At 41.8% G+C, this 14,263-nt stretch overlaps 1 protein-coding gene across 2 annotated transcripts in view; it reads left to right on the top strand.

The window, feature by feature from the left end:
- ATL3 (atlastin GTPase 3) overlaps nucleotides 1-14,263 on the top strand; it is a 48,942-nt gene that overhangs the window by 453 nt on the left and 34,226 nt on the right. For both annotated transcript variants that reach the window (XM_077759694.1, XM_077759695.1), the window contains exons 2-3: nucleotides 11,635-11,849; nucleotides 11,990-12,133. In XM_077759694.1, coding sequence (XP_077615820.1) covers nucleotides 11,643-11,849; nucleotides 11,990-12,133 — 351 coding nt within the window. In that variant the 5' untranslated portion in view covers nucleotides 11,635-11,642. The remainder of the gene's footprint in view (nucleotides 1-11,634; nucleotides 11,850-11,989; nucleotides 12,134-14,263) is intronic.

The raw sequence follows: 14,263 nt of genomic DNA, 5'->3' as shown, positions 1-14,263 counted from the left end.
TTTGATGTCCCAGGTCCAGCCTTTGACCCGGTGCTGGAGGACTCCCAAGTGTCGTGGAGTTGGGAGCTTGCTTTTCATCCTAACGCCCTCGAGGCGCTGACAAGTATTAGGAAAGCGGATTTTAAAACTCACACTTCGTTCCCTAAATGAGATAAAAGAATGTGGTCCGAATGGGTTTTTAGGAAGTGCTTTCAGTACGCTGGGCCCCCGTACGTCGTTCTGATGCTTTCCTGGAGAGCTAAGAGAGCAAACGTATTCAGACACAGACCGTAGATTGAAGGATACACTTCATCTGTCATTCTACCCGGCTGTATTCTTGCTTGTGTGTGTTACTGAAATCGCCCAAGTTTCACTTGAGAAATCTCGAGGCAGAGAAAGAAAAGAACGTTGTTTGCAGAATCTTAAATCCGAGCCCTCAAATTCGAGTATGAAGTTGGGTGGAATGTTTTGCGAGAGGGAGGAAAGAACTAACGGACCCTAAGACGTCATTTCACTTTTTGGCTTGTTTTTGGCGACGCAAAACCTACGTAGTTTTAAGCCGTGTCAAGGGTTAAGTGTTGCAGTGAGCTGAAGTTCAAATTAGTGCTTTTTTCCACTTTGCACCGAAGCTAGCTTGCAGTCTAGAAATCCCCGGTTTCTGCTTTTACCACCTGTAAAGGAAACGCTAGGATGAAACAGATCTCTGTGTAATTAAAGAATGAACACTAGTACAGCGCATTATTTTATAGCCACCGTTTACTATCTCACTGGGGTAATCGTGAAATTAAGAAAAATAACGATAGGGGATAAATATGTGTCCTAGCATAATTTTCCTGGTGTTCCCAAATAGGACTTGTTTAGAGCAGGCTTTATTTTTTTTTTTTTTTACTTTTTAAAATGTTTTATTTATTTCTGAGAGAGAGAGAGGGAGACACAATCTGAAGCAGGCTCCAGGCTCTGAGCTAGCTGTCAGCACAGAGCCCGACGTGAGGCTCAAACCCATGAATCATGAGATCAAGTCAGACGCTTAACAGACCGAGCCACCCAGGCGCCCCTGAACCGGCTTTTTAAAATTGGTCTTCTGCGTTGCAGCATGTGTGTTTTTCATTTTTATGATTTCTAAATCTTAGGAAAAAGGATAAATGCAGATACATTATTTAAAATGAGATAATAGAGAATTATAAGAAGCAAGCAGTTAGTATAAAGTTCTCTCACCTCCCCAAAGCCCCAGTGGTGGGGCATTTAACAGTTGGGTTAGTGTTCTTTTAAGATCCCTGTGAAGCACCTAGGCAGTGTGAACTGGTTTGAAAACTGGTTTAAAATTTGCCTATAATGACTAGGCATGCCTGTTAACAAGTTTCTGTGGCCTTGTGAACTGAGGAATTGTCCACGTGACACAGGTGCATTTTAAAGTTAATCTGAATTTTAAACTTTCCCCAAGTTACCTGAAGTTTTAGTATATTGTCTAAAAAACATGGGGGGGGGGAGTTTTGTTTAAAAGAAAAAACAGCCACTGTAGAGCCCTTGATATCTCAGTTCTGCTGCACATTAGAGTAACCTGTGGTATTTAAAACCTGATGATGTGTGGGACCCACTGATTCTGATTTAATTCATCCAGGGGCCAACCAATAGCTAGAGAACCCCAAGTAACTCTAATTTGCACACTAATATATAATAAAGTTTCCCTATGGGTGGTTGCTTACATTTGATTTGTTACTTTATAAGAACTATAATTTGCAATATCAATATTTGTTCAAAAAATTTTTTAATGTTTATTTTTGAGAGAGAGAGAGAGAGTCAGCAGGGGAGGGGCAGAAAGAGAGGGAGACACAGACTCAGAAGCAGGCTCCAGGCTCTGAGCTGTCAGCACAGAGCCAGATGCGGGGCTTGAACTCAAGAACCTCGAAATCATGACCTGAGTGGAAGTCAGATGCTTAATTGACTGAGCCACCCAGGCGCCCCTGCAATATCAATATTTGTATTGAGAAGTTGATTCATTCTGCAAATTTGTAAAAAATACTTTTTATTAGCATGCATTTTTTTTAATTAGCACGTACTTTGATAGAACCTGATGTATTTCACAGCTAAAGGATATTACAAGTTAGGATACTGGTATAATAGGTGAAAAAACAAACTCTTTTTTATGTCTTGGTAAGAAACCCAAGGCAAACATTGCCAATTAAGAAAGCTGTATTCAGCTGGAACACAGACAAATAAAACCTTCAGGTAACCAAATTGATTTTGGTGATTTCTCATTTTTAGGGAAGAGCCAAATAAGAGGAGTATTGAACTCATTCTTTTTAAAAAAAAAATTTGGGGGGCGCCTGGGTGGCTTAGTCGGTTAAGCGTCCGACTTTCCCTTAGGTCATGATCTCGCGGTTCGTGAGTTCGAGCCCCGCGTCGGGCTCTGTGCTGACTGCCAGCTCAGAGCCTGGAGTCTGTTTCAGAGTCTGTCCACTCCCTCTCTCTCTGACCCTCCCCTGCTCACGCTGTCTCTCTCTCTCTCTCCTAGAAATAAATAAAAAACATTAAAAAAAATAAATTTTTTCTATAATATTGCCTGGCATTTTTAGATTCAGCCTGGTCTCTGCATTTCTGAGTCTTCGGTACTGTTGAGTCACAGTTATCTTTAGAAGTTCGTGAAGCACTACAAAATTGACAAGGAAAATATGAACAAAAAAATTTTTGTTTTTTGTTCAGCGTTCTGTGCTAAAGTACAAAGATTTTTTATGGCAGATGAGTTGAGAAAAAATTTCCTTGTAAGCCCTTTTAATTGGTTAGAATGTAAATTTCCTCCAGTATTCTCTTTTGTTTCCTGTAAGTAGTATTTTCACTGAAACAGCTTAAAACACATATGTGCACCTACTTAACTGCCTTAAGAGAGAATAAAATAGAGTGTATAAAAAACGCTCCCCCACCATGAGCACAATGGAACCACACCCAGCAGTTGGAGTTGGCTGAGGGCTCAGTGTACTTAACCCTCACATATGATGATGTGTTTTCTCTGGCCTTATCTGAATTAGAAACTTTAAAGACTGCCAGCGAGAACAAGGCATGAAATGATATGCCTCTCTTTTTGGGTGTGTTGCTCTTACCCTTTATTAAATGTGTTTCAAAAGGAGAGTGGAAAACTCAGGTCATAACTTTACCCTGAGTCATACACTATACTTAGTAGAAATGTTTCTGAAACTGAAGTTAATTTGCTTTTTGAAACCCTCTGAGCAGTAAAGATGAGCACTGAGGCTGACCCAACTCTAGTGGTTCTTAACCCAGGCTGATTTGGCTACAGTGGGACATTTTAGCAGTGTCTGGAGACATTTTGGAGTCAGGATCAGCGGGTAGCTCCTGGTATCTAGCGAATAGAAGCCAGAGTTGCTGCTAAATATCCTACAATGAATAGGATAGCTTCCCATAACAAAGAGTTATCTAGCCCAATACCAGTAGTGGCGAGGTTGAATAACCCTGGTCTACACTGTCGAATTGATCAACTAAATTCTGTATGCATTTTCTGAAGTAGCAGTTGCAACTGCTTCCAAATAACTAGTTTCATTGACTTTATCACTGTTCAGGTGGTGTTTTCAAATATTTGAGTGGAATTTAAACTTTTTTTCCTATGATGCTTTTTTTGAAGTTTGCTTATTTTGAGAGAGAGCGCGCGAGCAAGCGAGAGCACCTGGGGAGGGGCAGAGAGAATACCAAGCAGGCTTCGCATTGTCAGCACATAGCCTGATATGGGGCTCAGTCTCATGAACTGGGAGATCATGACCTGAGCCGAAATCAGAGTCAGGGCTTAACCGACTGAGCCACCCAGGCGCCCCCTTATAATGCTTTTCTGATAGAATTTATTTCTTAGAATTTATGTTTTCCATAGGCCTGAAGAGGCCAATTATGATTCAGCAATCTCACCTATTTTTAATTTAGCCTATGGAACTACATCTTAAAAAGTCTTTTAAAAAGTCAAAGTTAGATCATTCTAGGAAGAGTTAATGCAGTAATATGCTAGATCTCTACAAATGCTTCCCTGTATAATGTGTTTCGCCTGTTAGTCTTTCAGCTTTCTACTTGGGTTGTCTGTTTTTGTCATTTTTGCGCAGAGCTGAGTGTACTGAATGCAGTTATCACAGAGATTATTTGAACAGGCGTATTTAAACCTATTGGTTAGTCTGGATGAAGGTGTGTTATGCCAAAAGTAAAGGATAAATCAGTACTTTAAAAGTAATTAGAAAAAAGATTGTAGCTTCTGCATAAACTGTTACAAGACTTTAAAAAAATATTTTTTAGGGGCACCTGGGTANGAGAGAGAGACAGCGCGAGCAGGGGAGGATCAGAGAGAGAGGGAGACACAGACTCTGAAACACGCTCCAGGCTCTGAGCTAGTTGTTAGCACAGAGCCCAATGTGGGGCTTGAACCCCTGAACCGTGATGTGAGATCATGACCTGAGCCCAAGTCAGACGCTTAACTGACTGAGCCACCCAGGCGCCCCAAGACTTTTTAATTATCTATATATTTTCAGCATTTCCTACATATTTGAAGTGACGGCTGTTTCAGTATTACCATGAATGAGTTACAGCAATAATCAGAATTGGACGTATGGTAGAGTGTTTGTTCTACACACTTTTTTTTTTAACATAGGTTTTAAGTTCACTTACGGGTAATATGGATGGCAGATGTGCCTGTGGTTTGGCCATATCTTTGTGTACAAAAATGTCTCCTCCTCATATAAATGAACATAATACAGCATTAACTCTTCATATAAATGAACGTTAACTGTTCATATAAGTGAGCATTACTATTGTCTCAGAGTAGATTTATAGATCTTGGGGAATAATAGCTCCACCAAAGCAAGAAGGTATGTAAGGCTGCCACTTAAAAGTTTTTCTAGTACCATTCCTGGAGGTTGGATCCCTAGAGTTTAAGATTCCTGAGAAGTGGGAGTTATTTCATTGCAATTAAGGGGAATCTCTCCCCCCCAAAAAAACCCTCAAAACAAAACCCCAAACCTCAAAAGCTTTTGTGTGAATCCTTAGCAAGTTGCTTTAATGTTTTTATCATTATACATTTTGATTTGTTCTTTAGCCAGTCCTGTATAATTTAAGCCAAGGATTGAGTGGGTTACCTAGCAAGTTTGGCCAATTTAAATATCCAGGAAATTTTCACTTGTTAAAGAGTTAGTGAATTTTAGAGCCAGAAAATCACTCACCTAACTGTTAGCCCGGTTTTGTAGAGGAAACCAAGACAGAAGTAGAATGATTTACTCATGCTTTAAGAATCATTGCAAAACTGGGCCCGGATTGTTGGGGCAGGCCTTTCTCCTGTACTTTCTGCCTCACTAGAGTAACAACCTTTTCCAAAAAAGGAGCTTGAGTCATAGGAAGAAATGATAGGATTCAGGGGTAATGTAAAAGAAGATAGAATCAGGGGAGATGTGGAGGCTGAGAAGTGAGATTTCAGAGAAGTGGAATAATCAGGAGGATTCATTTTGATGATACCACAAGTAGACTTGTAAAATGTTAGTTACTGGAAGGGTTTCTAGAGGTTAAATCTTGACTCCTTTCACTGTTGAGACCGAAGACTAGACATGCCCAGAATGACACAGGTTGTTAGTGGTAGAACTGGAATAGGAACTCGTCTCTTGACTCTTACACCCATATGTTTCTACATCTTACTTCTGAGAGTGAGATGATGGTGGAATGTCCAGGTGAATCTGTCCCTTGGGCGGTTGGACAGTTGGAACTGAATGCAGGTTAGGAACTAATGAATTGCATCACCAAAATAGAGGTTATAGTGAAATTAAAAGGATAAAGAGCTCATTGAGGGAGCAAATGAGAACCACAAGACTGAAGCAGAGCGCTGGTGTAACTCAGGAGCCAAAGGAAAAAAGAAGTAGCTGAAGGAGATAGTGATGAGATTGGGTGGGAGCTAGGAATGGGCACTGTCTCTGAGCCCAAAGCTTTTCAGAACTTCTAGAGGCTGGTGGCAGTTATGTTGTCACACAGAGTTGAATGAGAATCAAGAAAGGGCCATTGGATTTGGCAAGAGGTCATTGATAAACATGGAATAGTTTCAACAGGGAGATTGAGAGGAAAGTCAGGTTGCAAAGTACTGAGAAGGGAATGGGTAAGTGAATGAAGACAAACCTTCAAGGAGTTTGGCAGTGAAAGGAGACTGCAAGCAGGAAGAGAAGAAACTGATTGGTATTAAGGTAACTTGACATGTACTGTTGGGTTTAGTGTTCACAATACTGGGAAACTTATTCTTCCTTTTAGATACTGGGACTGAATATGACAGTTTCCCTACTTCCCAGAAGCTCCCAGCTGGGAGATAAGTCATGATCACAACTGATAGTGTTATAATAATGAGTGGACTAATAGTAGGTATGAAGTGTTACTGGAAATAGGAAAGTGGGACCACTTTGAGTTCTTCATATGTGTTAGATGAGGGTTAATATGTGCTTTGAGATGAGGATTCAATTTATAAATAAATGGAGCTATAAGTGGTAAGAAATTTATCCATAGTCACATTGAAACTAGGTAGTGGGGTTTATTCATTTCTTCCACAAATATTTATTGGGTATCCACTAGGTGTGAGCACTGTCCTGGGATCTTGGGGGATAGAGCATTGAACAAAAGACACAAAAATTCCTGCCTTCATGGAGCTTACATTCTAGAGGAAGGAAAAGAAGGATTGAAGCCCGGCCATGTCTGGATTCCAGAGCCTGTTTCTTTTTAGTATACCAGGTAAAGTGATAGGCTCTGAGAAGATGGGCTGGGAGGGATCAAGACAGAGGGTGAAATTTTAGTGCTGAANTGGGGGACTTGCATTTCAGACAATGGGAACAAATGGTTGAATAGGTTGTACCTTGGAAGTTTTGGAATCCAGGCAGGACAGGACCCAAATCCTAAGTTTCTTCCAGTAGAAAAACCAGTGAATGTAAATCTACCTGGAAGGATGAGGGGAGTAAGGAATTAGAGGAACAAAGGCAGTGGGGAGAACCATGAACAGCTTTGGCGTAGAGGATGGAGATTTAGCTTTGAGTCGTCAGTCCATAAAGTGTTTGGTAGCCCTTTGTGTACTTGCTGTCATGATGTGTTTATGTGCTATAATGAAGGTCAGCCCTAATGGATGAGGTCTTATCATTAAAGCAACCCTTGGGGACGGTGCCCAACTGGCAAGAAAGATTGGGAGGTGGTATGGTCTAAGCTAGAGTTTTGATGAAGGAATCTTAAGGGATTAGGGAGCCTGAGATATGCAGAGAAGTCAGCAAAGGACATTTATTTGTTTATTAAAAAATTACTTTTTAAAGTTTTATTTAAATAATCTTGACACCCCGTGTGGGGCTCAAACTCACGACCCCGAGATCAAGAGTTACATACGTGTTCTTCCGACTGAGCCAACCAGGTGCCTCTTTATAAAATTTTTTAAAATGTTTTATTTATTTTTGAAAGAGAGAGAGAAACATCGTGAGCAGGGGAGGGTTAGAGAGAGAGGGAGGCACAGAATTAGAAGCAGGCTCTAGGCTCTGAGCTAGCTGTCAGCACAAGCACAGAGCCCGACATGGGGCTTGAACCTACAAACCATGAGATCATGACCTGAGCCAAAATTGGACACTTAACCGACTGAGCCACCCAGGCGCCCCACCAGGTGCCTCTTTTTAAAAAAATATTTGGGGGGGCACCTGGCTGGTTCAGTTGGAGGAGCATGTGATTCTTGTTTTCTACACCCCATGTAAGGTGTAGAGCTTACTTAAGTAAGCAAAATCTTAAAAAAGTAAAAAAAATTTTTTTAATGTTTATCTATTTTTAAGAGACCGAGAGAGACAGAGCATGAGTGGGGGAGGGGCCGAGAGAGAGGGAGACAGAATCGGAAGCAGGCTCCAGGCACTGAGCTGTCAGCACAGAGCCCGACATGGGTCTCGAACCCACAAACCATGAGATCATGACCTGAGCCGAAGTCAGACGCTTAACCGACTGAGCCACCCAGGTGCCCCTTAAAAAAAATTTTTTTTAAGAGCAAAGCACATTTATATGACATCTGGAAAGGTGTGAGTAGAAATACAGTTTTTTTAATTTTTTTTATTTTAAATGTTTTATTTATTTCTAGGAGAGAGAGAGACAGCATGAGCAGGGGAGGGTCAGAGAGAGAGGGAGTCACAGACTGAAACAGGCTCCAGGTTCTGAGCTGGCAGTCAGCACAGAGCCCGACGCGGGGCTCGAACCCACGAACCGTGAGATCATGACCTAAGCAAAAGTTGGACGCTTAACCGACTAAGCCACCCAGGCGCCCCAGAAATACAGTTTTTACTCCGGAGATCGATGATACTGTCTTGTCTCAGGAAACGAGAGAAAGATGATGTGGTGAAAAGAGAGCAACTCTATTTCAGTTGAGTTATTGGTGGTGTGTGCCGTTCAAAATGATTTTCCCTTAAGTGGAACCAAACCAGAGGAACAAGACCTTTTTAAATCCAGCGAGCCCAGTAGACTGTCGTGAAGAGATGCAAGATCACCCGGGTCCTCCAGCTCCACGGAGCGCGGTTCTTTTCCTTTTCACTGGGCTGTAGGCAGGAGGAGGAAGAGGTGAGGGGAGCCCTTATCACCTTCGCCTTCCCAACTGTCCTTCTCCGTAGTCATCTTCTCTGGAAGCGCAGTTCCTTGGGCACAGCCGCACACGTTCTCGTCACTGGATTATTCCATCTCGTCTGCAGCGCAGTGACCTTACCTTCTGCGCCTGTTGCTCTGACACAGCCACCTGCATCCTCGGGGTCGTCACTTTCCACATGTTCCAGAGCACACGGTTCATTCTTTTTACGCTCGTTTGTTGTGGGCCTGCTGTGTGTCAGCACGTCCACGTGGCTCAGCAGACTCGAATGGCGGAATAGAGGAAGTTGAAAGAGCCAGCCCCATGAACTTACTTGTGAAGTCCCGGGGGCCTGTTGTGCTGGTTACTGGGCTTGGCTGTATGTGCTAGAGCCTTTAAGCCATCTAAACAAGGTAGACACTCGCTCGCTCACTCGCTCACTCGCATAGCCGTGAGGCAGCATGGCAGTTCTGCCGCATGAAGCCCTCGGCTGCACCTCTCCTGTTGCTCCAGTCTTCCTGGGGTGTTGCCCTCCTGTGCCCGGTGCAGGATGACGGTCACCCACTAGTACATCCAGCTAGCAGGACGGGGGAAATGCGGGACCTGGAAGTTGCCAGATCATTTCCAGTTAGAACTTAGTCACATGGTGATACACCTGCTACAGGGTTGGGTTCTTTTCGGGCGGTGTTAGGCCCAGCTAAAAATCCGTTGCCATAGCGGGAGGGGAAGATGAATATTGGGGGGGCGAGCAGCCATCTCAGGGACTTTGTTTGGAACTGTATTGCACAGAGCTTCACACAGGCCCCTGGGACTTCACAAGTAAGTTCATGAGGCTGGCTCTTTCAACTTCCTCTATTCCGCCATTAAAGACTTACGGGCTTACCCATAAGGTCTGAATAAATTGTTCTTGTTAGTTCTTTTATATGAAAGATGGAAGGTCTTTAGGTCCTGGATTCACCTGCTTTTGTGGCAGTAAAAAGAACTGCAAGAGAATATTCTCAGAAATGTTTCCTTTTTATCCAGGCAGTAATAATGGGAAAGAAAAATACTAATATCCATTTATTACAATGCTATCATGACAGTGATTGTGTGTTTATAACTTGTTTTCCAGTAGTCTGCAAAAAATTAAAAAGTGGCCAGAACCCTTTGTTGCTGTCTGACATTTTAAGTATAAAAAATGAGCAGCAACTCCCTTAGTGTAAAGGGTGCAGTATGACAGTCACGCTGCTTGTGGCTTGGCCCGCTGTGATCATGCAGCCTTCATTCAGTCTTCCCCAGACAAAAGTAATTTGGGGACCACATTTGTGATTTTGGCCATATCTGCTTACCTGTACTGTGCTTTACTTAGTATTTATCCTTCAATTTACTTTATTATTATTATTTAAAAATTTTTAATGTTTACTTAGTTTTGAAAGAGACAGCATGAGCAAGGGAGGAGCAGAGAAGGAGATGCAGAATCCGAAGCGGGCTCCAGGCCCTGAGCTGTCAGCACAGAGCCCCATGTGGGGCTCGAACCCACAAGCTGCGAGATCATGACCTGAGCCGAAATCAGGCATTCAACTGACTGAGCCACCCAGGCGCCCCTCAGTTTACTTTGAATTGATTCACCTTTTAAACTTCTCATCCTTCTAAGCAATAGTCTGTTAAAACATGGTTTTATGTCCTAATACACATTAAAATACATAATTATTAAAATAAAAAAATCTCCTTTTAATTACATGAAAACATCTCTAATGCCTGTGGCATGTACTTAACGTTTAGGAAAATAGTGCTTTGCTTCATCCCTGTGCCACACTGGTAGCTTTTAGAAAACTTTCCATAAGTCTGTAGCTACTAAGTGGCTCGAAATTTCTTTCTTTTTTCAATTAAGTTTGTTTATTTTTGAGAGAGAGAGAAAGTGCAAGCAGAGGAAGGGTAGAGAGGGGGAGAGAGAATCCCAAGCAGGCTCCATGCTATCAGCACAGAGCCCAACACGGGGCTCAAAGCCACGAATGGTGAGACCATGACCGGAGTTGAAGTCAGACGCTTAACCAACTGAGCCACCCAGGTGCCCTGGCTCCTAATTTCCAAGAATTAAATACCTCTGTGCTTTCAACTGTGGCAGGGAAACTACTAGTTAGTGCTTAATTTTGAGCTAAAGAATTAATTGCCCCTAAAATGTTGACTAGGTTATTAAGAGTGATATGCAAGCCTCGCCCCTAAAGATCCTTTCAGGCTTTTCTTCAGAACTTGTTGGACAAGATGTTTAGCTTTTGTAAGCCCTAGTTTCCTTATTTTTAAATATGGGAGGGTATTCACCTCAGAGAGTTTTTCTGAGGATTAAATACAATGTACGTAAAAGGCTTAGCAGTGGTGGGCACCCTTACTACTGTTGATGGACATTTGGATTGTTTCTAGTTTGGGACTATTTTGAATAAAGCTGATGTGAACATTCTTATATTTACGTCTTTTGGTGGACATAAGCATTTATTTCTCTTATATACCTAGGAGTAGAATTGCTAGATTGTAGCTATGTTTAGGTTTAATAGATATTGCCAAGCAGCTTTCCAGAGTGGTTATATTATCAGAATGTGTGTGAAAGTTCCAGTTGTACCATATTTTCTCCCACAGTTGGTATCCTCTCATCCGTATTTTAAAATTTAATCATTCAGGTAGACAGGTGGTGGTATCTCATTATGGTTTTAATTTATGTTTTCTTTGGTAAGTAAGGATATGGAGACACCTCTTTACATGATTATTGACCATTTGGATATCCTTTTTCATGAAGTGCCTTTTGCTTATTGCTATTTTTAAGATTAGAATATTTTGTCCTTCTAGATCTCTGTACTGATTCTGGGTATGAGTGTTTTGGATACAGGTATTGTGAATATGTTCTCCTAGCCTGTGGCTTTCATTTTTACTTTCTCTTAATGATGTCTTTTAATGAACAAGAATTCTTAATTTTGATGGAGTCTGATTTGTCATTTTTTCCTTTATGGTTAGTGCTTTTGTGCTGTTGAAGAAGGTCTTGCTTTTCCCATGTTCAAAAACACAAATTTAAAAAAGATGTGACACTTCATTTTTTCTCTCCAACGATCTAGGTGTTGCCATGGAGACCGGAAAGCCTGGACCAGTGCAGGTGGTTTTGGTTCAGAAAGACCAGCATTCTTTTGAGCTGGAAGAGAAAGCTTTGGCCAGCATCCTCTTGCAGGACCACATCCGGGACCTCGATGTGGTGGTCGTGTCCGTGGCTGGTGCCTTCCGAAAGGGCAAATCCTTCTTTCTGGACTTTATGCTACGATACTTATACTTCCAGGTAAGTGAGAATTCTTGCAGCTTAGGTTAGAAAATGAGACTTTTGTGTCCAAAAGAGCTAAATAAGCTCATGGATTATCCTTGGTATGTAAAATTACTCAAACGTTAAGATTTAATGGAAATCGCCCATTTCTCCTGTAGAAGGAAGGTGGCCGTTCAAACTGGTTGGGTGACTCAGAAGAACCGTTAACAGGGTTTTCATGGAGAGGGGGCTCTGACCCAGAAACCACTGGGATTCAGATCTGGAGTGAAGTTTTCACCGTGGAGAAGCCAGGTGGGAAGAAGGTAAGGAAGAAAAGACTTTTAACTTCACAAAAACAACCAAATGAGAACTTTAATGTGTACTCTGATAATTCAGTTAAAAATAATATTTATCAAGGGGCACCTGGGTGGCTCAGTCGGCTGAGCGTCTGAAATCAGCGCTGGTCATGGCCTTGTGGCTTATAAGTTCAAGCCCCACATCGGGGGGGGAGATGTGTCAGCGCAGAGCCAGCTTCGGGTCCTCTGTCCCCCTCTCTCTGCTCCTCCCTCCCTTGCTTGTGCTCTCCCAAAAATAAACATTAAAATTTTTTTTTAATCAAAGTGATATAAATGCATGGTTTAAAATTAACGTATGAGTATAGTTTACAAGGTCAAATAGTAATATAAGGTTTCTAATAAAAAAATCGCTATCAAAAAAACAAACTGTCAAGTGTCCTGTTTCTCCCTCCATTTGTTTTCACTTCCCGGAGGCTAAGGATCTCAACTGTTTTAGCTGTTACTTCTGTTCTTTACTTTCTTATTCCTGTGAGGGTGACAGACCTGGCGGCCGTTGTTCTGGGAGCTGAGAGAGAAAGGGCAGTGGGGGGGGGTCTCACAGTTCAGAAGGTGAGCACCCCTTCCTTGCCCCCCAGCTGCCAGTAGACATCGTGCCCCATCTCTTCCGTGCCTAGTAAGCTACGGTCATAGAGCCTTCCCTGCCTTTTTTTGGTCAGAGTCAAAGTGGCAGAGAGGATTTGGGGGTATCACTGTTTCTGAAACAGATCTTCACCCATTCCTTCTGTTTTTAGTTCCATCTTAAAGCATGTGTCCACAGCTGTCTGTGCCTCTCAGTTTTGAGTCTTTTCCAGGTTGTTTAGTTTCAACGTTTTCCTAAATGTTCTGTCTTTCGGTATTTTGGGAGCTGGAGGGTTGATACACAACTCTTGAATGCTCTTTCCACATCTTTTGTTCTTTTTCCTTGTAAATTTCCTCATCAATTATTTTAATACTTTCTCTTTTTCTCTTAGGGAGGTCTCAGGAGAAAGGTATATTGGAAAACTCTCTAATTTGCTTTTGAATGCATAGATGCACATACAAAAAATATGTAACAAAATGGAAATTTTTTAAAGAAAGAATCTAGGAGAATAAGGAGTTGCAACGTTGAAATATAACAGTAGAAACTTTTCCATGGAAGGATCTTTAGATATTATTTTATCCAACATTNCCCCCCCCCCCCCCCCCCAGCCTCTGGGCTGTTATCACAAATTTTATTTTAATAACATTGTGTTTATTTTTTTGTTTGTTTAAACAATCAGCTAAAACATTCAATTATCTTTTAAAGATATTTAAGTGAAAAGAAAGAAGTCATATATTTACCCATGTAGTTATCATTAACTGTGCTCTTCATTTTCTGGTGGTCCATATTTATATTTTTTGTGTCCACTTTTCCTTCTGTCTGAAGGACTTCCTTTAGTGTTTTCTTTTTTTTTTTTTTTTAAAGTTTTATTTATTTTTGAGAGAGAGAGACCGCCAGAGCAGGGGAGGGTTAGAGAGAGGGAGATGCAGAATCCAAAGACAGGCTCCGGGCTCTGAGCTGGCTGTCAGCACAGAGCCCGATGCAGAGCTCGAAGCCACAAACCGCGAGATCATGACCTGAGCCGAAGTTGGACACTTAACCGACTGAGCCACCCAGGTGCCCCCCCTTTAGTGTTTCTTGTAGTGCTTCTCTGCTGGTGCTGACCTCTTTCAGTTATTTATTTATTTAGACAGTGCGCAAGTGTGAAGGGGGGAGAGAGAAAGAGTGTCAAGCAAGACTCCATGCCGTGTGGGGCTTGATTTCATGACTCTGAGATCATGACCTGTGCTGAAATCAAGAGTTAGATGCTTAATCAACTGACCTGCCCAGGCGCCCCTCAGTGTTCACATATCTGCAAAGTGTTTATTTTGCCTTTATTTGGAAAATATTTATGCTGGGTATAGAATTCTAGGCTGACAGTTTTTTTCTTTAGGTGCTTTAAAGATGTCACTTCCTTGCCTTTTTCCTGACATTGTTTCTTTCTTTCTTTTTTAAACTTTAGTACTTTCATTTTTTTTTTTTAAATGTTTGTTTATTTTGAGAGAGAGAGAGAGTTTGCTCTTGCAGGGGAGGGGCAGAGAGTGAGGGGGAGAGAGAGA

This window comes from Crocuta crocuta, unplaced genomic scaffold, assembly GCF_008692635.1.
Source record: "Crocuta crocuta isolate KB4526 unplaced genomic scaffold, BGI_CrCroc_1.0 scaffold53, whole genome shotgun sequence".
NCBI lineage: Eukaryota > Metazoa > Chordata > Mammalia > Carnivora > Hyaenidae > Crocuta > Crocuta crocuta.
This window is presented reverse-complemented; position numbering and strand designations above follow the sequence as displayed.